The following is a 13,845-nucleotide window of genomic DNA, read 5'->3' on the forward strand; positions in this document are numbered from 1 at the left end:
CCCGTTCTGTTGGAGAGGTACAATTGATCTGTACCATAATTAAGTTAATGGCTTAAGGACCAAGTCATTTATTTTCATTGTTCATGAAGACTACAATAGACTCTTGAGACGACATCTTATTCTGGTGTACAGGAGAATGGACGTACAGGAGGAAGCCAACATGTCCATGGAGTCTCCAGGCTCGGCTGAAGAGGTCCTTGTTACATCCAGTTTGAGTGTGGTCCTTGCTGTTATGTTTCTCCTAGGGATGGCCGGCAACCTATATGTACTGGCGATCACTGTGTTATGGCACAGACCGGTAGGCTCCATGTGTGTCCATGTGGTAAACCTGGCTTTGGCGGATCTTTTGTACCTATCAACCATTCCTTTCGTGGTCAGCACATACCTGGCCAGAGACTGGTACTTTGGGGATATTGGTTGCAGACTTCTTCTAAGCATGGACCTGTTCACCATGCACGCCAGCATCTATACACTCACGGCCATGAGTTTGGAGAGATACCAGGGAATAGTGCAGCCTTTGAAGGCCCGTGTATCCCGGTGCTATCGAAAGTTGACAAGCTTGACAATCTGGCTTATATCTTTTCTCCTTACCTTGCCTATGATGTGCATGATGCGACTACAGGATAGCCAGCATGGGTCGGAGAAGAAGATTTGCTTTCCTACGTGGACACCTGAGTCTTTCCGACACTACCTGACGGCCCTTTTCCTCACAAGTATCCTGGGTCCTGGTCTGATCATACTGTACCTCTATACATGCCTGGCAAGGGCGTACTGGATGTCTGGACAAGAACTACGACGGTCAAGCGGCAAGCTAAATCAGTGTGTTATGTTGCGTATATTTACCATCATCATTGTATATTGGGCTTGTTTTGTTCCTTTCTGGGCATGGCAGCTGGCAAAGTCTTATCAATATGAGTTTTTAGGACTGGCACCATCTGCTCAGATATACCTGAACTTTGGCGTCACCTGCTTAACCTATGCTAACAGTTGTGTGAATCCGCTTCTGTATACGTTGTTGACTCGCAACTATAAGGAATATGTAGCCAAGCGTATACGTGAGGCCAGCGCTGAGATGCAGATTAGGACCCTGGCCAGATGAGTCCACCGGAGGGATTTTTAGTTTGATGATAGTGTGGAACAATATTATGGGTAATAGTTAGAGATGAGTGAAACCCGAGCATGCTGAATCTGATTGTTCGCCAGTTGAATAACGGTGGTTGAAGAAGATGGATCCAGCCCTAGGGAGCCCTGGAAAACATGGATACAGCCTATGGCTTATGGCTGTATCTATTTTTTACATTCAGCCTTAGGGCTGCATCCAACTTCTTTGGCCTCCAGTATTTAATTGCTGAACAATGGGAATCGTGCATGCTGGAGTTGCCCTCATTTCTAATGATAGTATGAATAGTGATGCCCCAGACAATAGGACCCTTGTACCAGCTATTGACCTGTTGCATGTTTACTGATATTATAACATTAAAAGTCTGAGAAAGTTTCGGCAGAATTTCACAGATCTTTCCGAAATTCTTGCAAGACAAGCACTTCACAGCGGCTTGTAATCTGTAATGTGTTGGCGGAGATTCATGTAAACATAAAGTATATGTGGTTAACCCCTTAGTCTGCAGGGAATGAGAATTATACTGGAAAAAGTAGATATAAGAAATGTCTTTCCAAGTTTATATAGACCGTACACTTTCAATGTTGATCTTGGCAGATCCTGTGAAGAGCAGCGACTATGCCAACCTGATCACACAAGCTTGATGTACTGCAACTATAGCCATGATGGTGGTTAGTTTTGCTTCTGTTCAGCCCCTTTCACATGGCCAGAAAATCTGAACGGATTTCTTATCAGAAAATCCGGATGAATTTCTGGACCCATAGATTTACATTTGTCATGGATACCCTTCAGGACTTTATAGATCCTGTCTCATTTTCATCCGGAATTCTGGCACAGGCGCCCCCATAGAAGTCTATGGGAGCGCCCAGAATTCTGGAGGCTTTCCTGATACATATCAGGAAAGCGTGCGGAATTCCGGATTGGTTGCCGTAATGTTCCCTTTAGCTTTACTATTGCTATCTGAAGACAATACAATGAGTTACATATATAACATATATGTCTGTCACTCCTGAGCCCATTATTCTGTGCAGGGAGAAATGTTACCTATGTATATTGCGTATCCTGTATATTAGGACAAACCATTACAAACGCTCCAGTATCTGTATATTGTTTACATAGCAACCTAACAGGTTGATATCTTGTAGATATATTGAGCATTCATTGACCATCTCTATTACAGTCTAAAAAAATGGTGAATTAAAATCAATTTACTTATCACAGTCACAAATAATGGAACCTATTGAGGAATGTAAGTAATATTGTGCCTAAGGGGCCACCATGATGATAATGCATGTGTTATGCAACCCCAGTCCCCACTGCAGCTGCTGATTGGCTGGTCGACCTATGACATCACGACCCCAAACCCGGAAGTGGCTGCACATCTGAGGTTGGAGCAGCATTGTATGGGTGGCGGTGTCAGAACCAGGAAGGTGAATATAAATCCTTTTTTTAATTCACCTCTCCTCAGGCCCTGCTCAAGAACTCCGACCGACTGATGGTATAAGGTGTATGGGGGCCTCATGACTATTCACCGACCAATAATGATGGTGGAGAGATAGTGGATGTGATGGATTTTCATCCATAAGCAGCCGTACCTGGTACTATAGCTTGTCCCATTGTAGTGAATGGTACTCCAAGAGGTAAGATGGGGGTCAAAGCAGAAAAATAAGGACACACATAAATAGGAGTATAAAACTGCAATGATTAATACCTTTACTGTATACCTCAATTTATACACAGGTAGGTGGTTCTCAGTTTCTCATCAAGGGGTGGGGTCATAAGGGTATGTTCACACTGAGTAAAATAGGCAGAATTCCGCCTATTTTACTCCGTGTGAACATACCCTAAGGCAAGGTTGGAAAAATCTGATGTGTACAATATACAGTATATACATGTAGATTACAATGTGGTGTGTTGCAGTAAATATTACTGTATTACTTCCTGGTTTCTCCCCCATGACCGTACTGTTGCCATGTAACAGTGCCCACACCTTCCTGCTTACAGGTTCAGTGGAGACCAGCTGCCAGTACTTCTTGGAGATTACAGTAGAGCTGAGCATGCCTGGCCCACCCTAGTGGTTCGTAACCAAGGGCAACAGGTTATGAAAACAATGCAGGCACATGGGGGATTAGAGAGTCTATATCTCTCATACAGGACATTATTAGACATGCTTGTACATTTGAAATATGATTCATTTTACATAATTCTTCTGTTTCCTCCAGTAACTGGCCTGCTCTATACACTGGAGTCGGGCCTGGTGCCCCCAGTGTAATGATATCCCCTCAGCGATGCAGCCATATATGATTCTAATGTAGGCGCGTCACCAAGTGGAGGGGATATTATTACACAGGGGGGCGCCGGGGCCCTCTCCAGTGCATAGGTTTGATGTGTTAGGCCCGCTCAGTCAGAGGCCGAGGCGGGACCCCACTACAGCCGCTGTCTGGCTGAGCGGGCCAGTCATGTCCCAGGTCCCCACTCAGACACAGAAGCCTCCAGGACCAGGGGACCGGAGCTGCAAGATACCTGCGCTGGAGCGGGGGAGGTGAGAGCATATTACTTCTTTCATCCTCCCCCTCTGCAGCACTCTGCCAAAAATCACCACAGTTATTATTATTTATTTATTTATAAAGCGCCCTTAATTCCAGAGCACTATACAATAGATAGGGGTAACAAGCAGGAACAGTACAAGATCAGGACACATTACATGAAGGCAAAAGACAGACCGGTACATGGGGTTAGAGGACCCTGCCCGCGAGGGCTTACAATCTATAACACCAGTCCAGGGGTCTCCTTTAATAGTCCAACAGCCCTGCCAGTCACTGCAGGGTAATACTGGAAGTCCAGACTGATGACCAAGTCTTAACTCATCTATGGTCTCTTGAGTCCCAAACAGGACCTCCCTGATACAGAGACAATGTCCTGGTCCGTAGTAGGCCCATGGGGTACAGTGCTCATGACCCTGCAGTGTTTTTCTATGCTGTCCCCATGTATGTGTCACTCATTTTCAGAAGGCAGCCCTGCTCGCCTACACAGGCCCTGGACACCGCCAAGCTTTGCTATTACCTATTCCTGAAACTCCATGGCCCCTCTCAGTCCGCTGACTCCCAGCTCCTCCTTCAATGGTCCTTCTGCAGAATGGAGACTCCAGCCAAAGCAGCGTGGAGACAGAAGCACTGCCTGGCTCTGAGAGGGGCTGCCACACTTCATGTGGGGTAAACTGTGTACTGCCAGTATTTCCCATGCCTTATAGGATTAGCTTCAACACGAGGCGATGCCGCTACCCAATGAGCAGCATTGATGTCATATATATGCAACAGGTTGTGTCTTGTCTCTCCTTTTGCCAATTTTAAAAAATGTGTCGTGAAAAGTGTGTGGGGTTGAAGAGAGGGGGTGGGGGGTCTCCACTACAATCTGTATGACAAATAATAGGTGTATTCAATGAATGACCGATAGGCTGGGGTGCACGCCTCACTGTCCTAGAATCCACATCCATATATCGTATGTTGTATGAATCACCAGTCTTAGTAAATCTGCTCTTTTAAATGATGAATTCCCCAGAATCACTGGCTTTGTCAGAGAGATGCCATTTAAAGGGGAATTCCCATCTCAGCTTTTTATCTCCTATACAAAGGATAGGGGATGGCAAGCCGATTGTTGGAGTTATGACCTTATCCTTTGCATAGGGGATAACAAGCTAACATAGGAATATCCCTTTAACATTTCTATTCTTCAACTTGAGGTTTTTTTCTTATGAAGTCAAGGTGACAGTCAACATGACTTTCACAAGGGTAGTCACCATCACCCAGCTTTCTTACAGTATTAGGCCATGTTCCCACTATGTAAGTTCCGTAGTAATCACGGTCGTGAATACTACGGAACTTACATAGTGGTATCTTCTAAGGAATCCCGGCCGGAGTGTATACACATAGGGGGACATTTAAGAAAGGTACATTCGCCCCTTCTCCCTGGCGTATGCCTCCCGTAAGCCCCGCTTGCCCGATGGGCGGGCTGGCGGGGGTGTGATAAGTAGAGATGAGCGAACCTGATGTGGTTCGGGTTCATATGAACCTGAACTCTCGGCTTCTGACTGCCGCTGTCTGCCCACTCCGTGGAGAGGGTGGATACAGCCGGAGGACCGCCTGGAGAACTGGGATACAGCCATAGCCATAGGCTGTATCCTAGTTTTCCTGGCGGCCCTCCGGCTGCATCCACCCTCTCCACGGAGCGGGCAGACAGCGGGAATCTGAAGCCGAGAGTTCGGGTTCATACGAACCCGAACCTCGGCAGGTTTGCTCATCTCTAGTGATAAGGTGGGAGGAGGCGTGGCCTCCTCCCGCGCCTCATTTATCATGATTTATGCCTGCTCGCAGGCGTAAATGATGATCCAAATCTACACTTGCTGAAAGCAGATGTAAATTTTGTACGCCGGGCACCGACTTGGGCACCCGGCTGTCCGTATCACGAAGAGGCATGCGCCTCTTAGTGTATCCTGCTGGGTAAAAGGGGCGGGGCCTAATAAGACCGGTATACAAGTAAATCCCCCCATAGTATACACTCCGGCCGGTATCCCTAGTGGCGCAGGAAGAAACTGCCTTGTCAGTTTTCTGTGGCTGCTATTCAATGAATAGTGGCCGTAGAAAACCCTCTCAGTTCACAGAATGGAGCGTACGGCTCCAGCCGCGCGCTCCATTGTGAGCAGCGGGGAAGTCAGATGCAGGTGCGCACAATCGCGACCGCATCCAAATTCCACTGCAGTGAAGATCATCCGGCCGGTACTGCAGTACCAGCCGGGATGATCTTCTGTGACACCGGCAGTTCCATGACGCTGGTCTCTTACTACGTGGGAACATGGCCTTAAATGGTATTAACGCCAGCAAAAAAATAAAAAAAATCTTTTAAATCCACTGGTGCCAGAAAGTGCCATGGATTTGTAATTTACTTCTACAGAATAATTCCACGTGGAATCTATATCAAGAATTAAAGGGGTAGTGCGGCGTTTAACATTTATTCACTAAATAACACACATTACAAAGTTATACAACTTATGTGAATGGCCCCCTTTCCCATGTTCCCCCACCCCGAAAGTGTGGTGTGGTATACTCAATTGCTATCGACCCCACCCATCATCTTCGGGAGGCCAGCCGGATCATTCCAGCCGTCTCTAATGCTGGCCCCCCTCTGCCGCGTTATCAGCTGCTAAGCCGCGATTGGCTTAGCATAGTTATGCTCAGCCAATTGCGGCTGAGCAGTTGATGACAGCAATTGAGTAAGTATACTGCACCACACTTCCGGGGTGAAGGGAACACGGGGAAGGGGGCCATTCGCTTAAATAACACACATTACAAAGTTGTATAACTTTGTAATGTGTGTTCTTTAGTGACTAAATGTTTAACGCCGCACTACCCCTTTAACATGTCAGTTCTCCATGCTAAATTGAAATCAAATTCCAATTTCCAGTTCTAAAATACCTGACGTGTGCTCACACAATGGTGAATCGATAAGACTCATATTTAGCGCCTTCAGCTGTCCAGCATGGTGGGAATTGTAGTTTTGCAACAGTTGGAGGGCGGAAGATTCCCCATCCATGCCTTAAAGGGATCCTCCATCACAAATGTGACCATAGCCCAAAGTTCAAACTGGATATACAGGTGTAGGGAAAACTGGGTGATGACTATTACACAATAACAACCACAAAAAAGATTATCTGATTTTTTTAAATTTATTATAAACTTAAATTATTTTGCACCTTATAGAGATCATGGTAAGTACTGAGCCATTACACTCCTATCACGTTCTGGATTCGTCCTCTATTATCGCCATCTAGTGACCGGTGGTGTATACTGCAGCGCCACAATCACTGACGTAGAAATAGGTCGCTCTAGTACTAGTGCTGAGAACTCTATGGTAGTAACTAGGTCCCGGCAACTTGTGTACGGAAGTGCGTCACATGATGCCGGAAGTCGTAGGTGATTGGCGGCGGCGCAGCTTCTGGGCAGCCCACGTGTACAGGAGAAGACATGTCGGCTTCGCTGCTCAGGAAGGGACTGGAGCTGCTGGGCTCTGATCCTGGAGGTGAGGATCGTCTGTACTGTGGAGAACTGCGCTAATATACACTAACTGCAAATTGTGACTCCCTATCTGATGTGATATCACCTTCTCCCAGCATGCATTGCAGGGTATGCTGGGAGTTGTAGTTTCAAAGCAGCTGCTGAGCCTTAAAGGGGGCGCTCTGACTTTTACAACTTACTAGCTGTCTACAGAATAGGGGACGTGTATCTGATTTGCTGGGGGTTCTGAGTCTTCTGCCTGAATTGGCAAGAAAATAATAACCACACTGTCGCTCCTATGAAAGTCTATGGTGGTGTCCCCAACCTGTGGCTCTCCAGCTGTTGCAAAACTCCAACTCCCATCTGAAACTGATGGGAGTTCTGCAATAGGTGGAGAGCCACCAGACAGGGAACAGTGGGGAAGATGGTACTCAGCCATGTTCTGAAGCTTGGCTGCTTCTCAGTTCAAAGGACAAAGAGGCAGTGGGGACAACGAGTTAAAATGTTCCATTAGGCGGTGGGGAATGTAATAAACTACACTACTTACCTCTCTCTGTGCCTTTGCAGTGCCACGACACAGGGTCAGGGAACTAATTTTGCCCCCAGTTGTGATTACGCTACAAAGTACCCGACCCGGCTGATGGATTGTCTGATCAGCCAATCAGTGACTGCAGCTGTGACCCGCCCCAGTCACTGACAGGCTGAGCAGGCCGACCATCATCGAGTTGTGACGTTACTGCAGAACCGGGGTCCTGGAGTGGTGAGGCACAGGGAGAGGTAAGTAGGACTTGCTTATTATGTTACTTTTGCCCCTGTCTTCTAGACAATTATCATCTTCTCCAGGCAGTTTCAGAGCTTCTGGCATCATTATGAATCATTATGCTAGGAACTCTGAATTTTATTCTGTAGAAAATCGGTCTTATTTACGGACCGTGTGAATACCCCCTAAGAAGGGAATACAAGTTTATACCAGTTTGTTTCTTGCCTTTTAACATAACACTTGTGATCTGCTGGAAAAGTGAACATTGTTTGCAGAGATGATGACATCTTTGACACCTACGTATGGAGGAAGACTGGAGCTGTCACTTTGGTCCTTACCTGCATTGTGTTCTTTCTTACTCTTCTTACGTTATTCTCTACTTTTCCTCTATCAGGTGTTAAGAAAAAACATAAAGGCAACAATCCCCAGGCGTCCTTAAGTAGTCACAAGACTGGAATGAAGAAACAGCGCCGGAGACTGAAGCAGCAAGGAAAACCCCAAAACCAGAGAGCGTCGGCCAAAGACCGAGTGATCCGATCAGCAGTGGGTGAGGACCCTGAGTGCTTTATATGACGTAGGGTGCCATAGCTGGTGGTTGTCTGTACTCATAGCAAAAGAACTACTGTAGACCCTGATCATATATGTATATCCTGTGGAAGTGACTAAGCTGGGAGAGCAGGCCAGGCATTGGTTGCCTCACACACACACAATACTATATATTCAGATTGGGCTGCGTCCCCGGGTAGAAGGACATTAGCTCTTCGCATTATTTGATTATGTATAAAAGTTTCAGGTGACAGGGGGTTAGGGCCCTATTCCACCGGACGATTATCGTTCGCATAATCGTTAACACTTAATGATCTCAAACGACCGCTATTGCGAAAGACCTGAAAACGTTCACTCATTTCCATGGAACAATAATCGTTAGTTATGATCGTATTTGCGATCGTTTTTTCTTCGCTATTTCTTCGCTATTGTGTTTGTATCTACTGTGAACGACCAAACGACGTCCTATTCAATGCGAACGTTTTGCGAACGAGCGATGATAAAAATAGGTTCAGGTCTTTTAAAGCGATCAACGATTTCTCGTTCGGTCGTTAATCATTAACTGCATTTCAACCGAACGATTATCGTTTAGATTCGAACGATTTAACGATAATCTGAACGATAATCGTCCGGTGGAATAGGGCTCTTAGTCCTCTACCTCCCCACTGTTGGGGTATCAATAGCTGCTGTATATTTCCTCAGCAGCATTCAGATCTCCAAGAACAAGAGTTGTGCTTTCATCAAGCCTTTTTGTTTGAACTCTAAAGGGGGCATTCCCGTATCAACTAATATAGTTATATGTGACATGAGAAATTTTTAGTACACTTTTAAAAATCACTATGCCAAGTGCACCTGAGATCACAGGTGGGTGTATAATGGAGGCTGTCGACTCCAGCAATAACACAGTCTATAGGTATAACACCACGCTTAACCACAAAACGCTTTTCAAATAGATGTCTTTTACTGTATATAATTTTTTTTCATAGAACAAATCCACATAATTTCACACAAACATCATGTACAAAATTAGTATATCACCCAAAGTGCAGAGGCGGATGGTAACTCAGTCCTGCTCCTTTTGGAGTCTGTAATCACCCATTTGCATGTCTGAGGGCAGATAGGGCGTGTGACCATGCAGCTGAAATGAATGTTATAAGAGGCACTTGAGATATTTTTACAAATACAATCATTTAGCAAACTTGTCTCCTTCTCCTGATATGCTGCTCTTTTCCTCCCATTGTTGACAGATCATTGTTTAGGTTACCAACCACCTGCTTTAAAAGCACACACATATATATAAATTACAGTATATGGCTATGTTCACATGTTGTAAGAGACCGGCCGTTCCACGGAATGGTGGGTCTCTGGAATTATCATCCGGCCGGATGATCTTTTTTGCCGCAGAGCTCTGATGCAGGTGCATCCGTGCGCGCCGGCATCAGAACTCTCCACTTCACACTATTGAGTGTGCGGCCGCAGCCTCTCGCTTAATAGTGTACACTGACAGGGTTTTCTACGGCCGCTATTCACTGAATAGCAGCTGCAGAAAACTGACATGTGACACGAAAATATACGTTGTGTGAACATAGCTTATGTGTGTATGCTATAGCTATATATGCATCAGTCAGACCACTGCTTTAGAGCAGAGTGGTGGTCGGTAACCTAGACAGCGTTCTGTCAACAATGGGAGGAAACGAGCAGCAGATCAGGAGAAGGAGACAAGTTTGCTAAATTTATGTATTTACAAAAATATTTAACTTGACAAGTCCTACAAGTATAAAATTAGCTGAAATGGGAATACCCCCTTTAAGGTCACATTCACATGTACTGTGTATACCGTGGATTTTATACCGTGAAATAGAATGTAAATAAATTACTGAACCCAACATGAAATCCACAGTACAGGTGAACGCACCCACAGGATGTGTAACTTGTATTACAGTGATGTATAATTTGTTTTCTTACCATAGAGGAGTATAAGAAGCAGAAAGCACAGGATCACTTCAAACAGAACCTCAGCTACATGCGAGTATCACAGACTGTTGCAAGTAATGTCTCATGCAGCAAGGTGAGGAAATCCTTTTATGGCCATGTGCAGATGATGTACATTTACCAGTAATATGCCCTTAATATGTAATGGGGTTTCACAGTCATGGCTAATAGCAGGTTGTAATCATGGGTGGTTACATGCTTACTGCTTATGTTACTGCTTGCTGGTGCACTGCACTTTACATTTATCCGATGCTCTGGTCCGTTCAGTTGTGAACTATATCTCTGCAGCCTGACCTTATTCACTTGAATGAAGTTGAGCTCTTCTACCTGACTTGGTGCAGCTGTATCTGTCCCTACAGCTCTGCTCTACTGCTGATCAGAGGAGGTACTGGGGGACAGACTCCCCTATCCCCAACACTGTCATAAAACCCCCTTTAAAAATGTATTTAGTGCTTTTACAATGATAAAATGTAATATCCCTTTTTTCAGACCATATCTGTCTATAAGAATCAAGGCTACAGCCTGCCAGTATACAGCATGCTTTATGTATATATATCTATGTGTATTAATAATACAGATCCTGAATCAGCACCGTGGAAGGAAAGCCAAAGACCAGCGTCATGTGCGAAAGGAAAAGAAGGTGCAGGAGACGTCTGTGTTTACCGATCAGGACTTCCAGAAGTTTCAGAAGGAATATTTTGGAACAAGATAGGGAAGAGGAAAAGTGTCTGTCACCCCCCAGGGGGGCTTATGTATACCTCTATTGTCTTCTGCTTGGTCCTGTTGTTTTGTAAAATGGGACCAATTTAGACCTGAGGGAGAGCGTCCTGTGCCCGACCCTACTGTGACACATTGGACTGTATTGCTGTGGAAGCGGCCATCACTATGTGTATATAATCTAGAAGTGATATGTCACCATGGAAAGAGACATGACCCAAACAATTAAAAAAAGAGTACAAAGATGGATAGAGGGACCTGGTCATTTAAAGTGTCGCTGTTATTTGAAAAATCTCTGGTGTCAACAGTTTAGATCGGCTGGGGTCTGGTTGCTGAGACCCCCACCAAATCACCAATCGCTAGAATGAACAAAGAGAAGTGCCCAGCTAAGCGCTCCTCTTCTCATCTTGCTGCACTGCTATAGAAAGTCTATGGAGTCCTCCAGCAAGACAGGGAGAGAAGCGCTTAGCTGTGCACTTCTCCCAGCTCATTCTAAAAATTGCTGGGAGTCTAAGCACTCCAGCCAATCAAAACTTGATATGAGAAAAGTTTTTCTTTATTTATGTTGGAGATAGTGACCACTGCTGTATTAATGATATGGTTCTATATAGGATTAATGTACAATCATTTCACCAGCGCTCACACGTACACGTACGTATTGTAACCAGCTTTATTACAATAAAATTACATTGGTTTTGCACTTTATAGTTCAGGACTATTGCTGACTTGGAAGGGAAAATGCCCTGTGTGGAAATATGGGGGATTTTCTTCCAGGATTCATAACTGGTGTGTGTGAGAGAATGCAGTGCAGCTTAACATTGAAAGGAGATGTGGGTTTGCTAGAAGGCTGTGATCACACAGTGTCCCTTAGTGCTCTATGATAATTTCAGCCGGCATCCTGTGAGTTGCAACGCGAGCCCATTCACTTGTATAAATGATTTGTGCAATACGTTGGTTCCTGGTCTTGTGACTGGGAATTGATGTGTAGCCGCAGCCTAAAGAGCTCCATGTCCTAGCTGTAATAAATAATATATGTATTATCTGTAGAATTATGCTGTTTCCACATTGCAGTCCCCAACCAGCAATGTTGCTATTCAATCCCAGTAACATGGGCTGTGGTTTCGGCTACATGTGGTGACCATATTTCCTAAGTGGCATCTTTTGGGTATGTCAGCAGGAAATAAGGGAAAAAAATAATTGTAAATTTAGCGATTTTATTGTTTTACATGTGGATCTTCTTTTTTCAGTACAATACCAAATCCACAGAATTCAAATGCTCTGCGTATGTTTTTCTATACTGTAGGGGCATCCTTATCTGTTTTGTTGCTATTCTAATACAAAGTGGATTTCCATTTACTAAATTTGCAGCATTTCTGCCATGTGTGAAGGTAGCCATTAGGTTTTAGGATTTATAAACAGTAAGTGCAATACTACCTTTCTGCCACAAGGTGGCAGCAGCACAATAAATGTTATTGTGTACAAGGAAGTTGTTAGTAATTGGGTTGTCTAGTCCTGAATTTATAAATGTGTTTTTACATATATTTCCATAGTATCAGTGTGCACTGTATGAACGGTTGATTACCATATGCATAGAGCAGTATTCTATATAAAAACAAAACAGACTTCTTACTCTTCTTATCCTTTAAAAAAATCTGTTAAAGTGCATTTTCGGGACACAAAAGGTGCTGTGCATCATCACACCATGTTTCTGTTGCCTAAATTAGACAAAGAACAGGATGCTTTTTTCTTTGTTAGGGTCTGTTCACACTGCGGAATAGGCAAGGAATTGAAGAGGAAAGTTTTCTGCTTCAAAATTACTCTTCTTTAGCTCTGACTTAAAGGGAACCTGTCACCCCCCGTGCCGGGGTGACAGGCTCCCGACCCCCCGTTAGAGACCCCTATACTTACCTCATCCCGCCGGGTCCCGCTTCTGGATCCGGTCGGGTCCCGGAGATCTCAGCCGCTGCAGCCCGGCGCGCGCGCTGACAGATGAGTCCAACACCCATAGAGACTGACGGAGCGCTGGACTCTCCTGTCATTCTCTATGGGTGTTGGACTCATCTCTCAGCGCGCGCGCCGGGCTGCAGCGGCTGAGATCTCCGGGACCCGACCGAATCCAGAAGCGGGACCCGGCGGGATGAGGTAAGTATAGGGGTCTCTAACGGGGGTCGGGAACCTGTCACCCCGGTACGGGGGGTGACAGGTTCCCTTTAATAGGGCGTGGAATTCAAGCAGAAATTCAAAACCCCCTTGACTTTTATGGGATTACTCCAGGAGAACCACGACGGGACATTTCGCACGTAAATTCCGCTGTGTGAACAACAGAGTGGAAATACCATTGAACACAATGGGACATTGTTCTGTACATATTTTACGGGCGGAATACATGTAAAATTAAGCGCGGCTTCCGCTTGACATTCCTTGCCTTTTCCTCAGTGTGAGCATACCCTAAAAGTCTGTTCACACTAAGTAAAACAGGCAGAATTCTGCGTGGAGCCCCCACTGTGAACTCCGCTTGGAATCCTGCCTGCCTCAGTGTGTCAATGTGATGCCTTGCAGCCCAGCGTTACAGCGACTTGGTCAGGGAACCATTTTTATGACCATTTCTCTCAAGTGTCCCAAGAGGCATTTTTCCACACCACAACACCAGGCTACAACATGTTGCT

At 45.2% G+C, this 13,845-nt stretch overlaps 2 protein-coding genes across 2 annotated transcripts; both read left to right on the top strand.

Moving 5' to 3' along the window:
• Positions 1-136: 136 nt before the first annotated feature.
• Positions 137-1,099, top strand: LOC138790002 (urotensin-2 receptor-like). The gene has a single exon (XM_069968904.1). It carries the CDS (start codon positions 137-139, stop codon positions 1,097-1,099), a length of 963 nt encoding a protein of 320 aa, XP_069825005.1.
• Positions 1,100-7,067: 5,968 nt separating this feature from the next.
• On the top strand, positions 7,068-11,933 carry RPS19BP1 (ribosomal protein S19 binding protein 1). Its single transcript, XM_069968905.1, is given in 5 exon segments — positions 7,068-7,123; positions 7,125-7,189; positions 8,319-8,471; positions 10,441-10,538; positions 11,040-11,933. Coding segments are annotated over 5 exon segments (507 nt in total). The 3' UTR covers positions 11,175-11,933.
• Positions 11,934-13,845: the final 1,912 nt, after the last annotated feature.

The sequence above is a fragment of the Dendropsophus ebraccatus genome, chromosome 4 (genome assembly GCF_027789765.1).
Source record: "Dendropsophus ebraccatus isolate aDenEbr1 chromosome 4, aDenEbr1.pat, whole genome shotgun sequence".
In the NCBI taxonomy this organism is placed as follows: domain Eukaryota; kingdom Metazoa; phylum Chordata; class Amphibia; order Anura; family Hylidae; genus Dendropsophus; species Dendropsophus ebraccatus.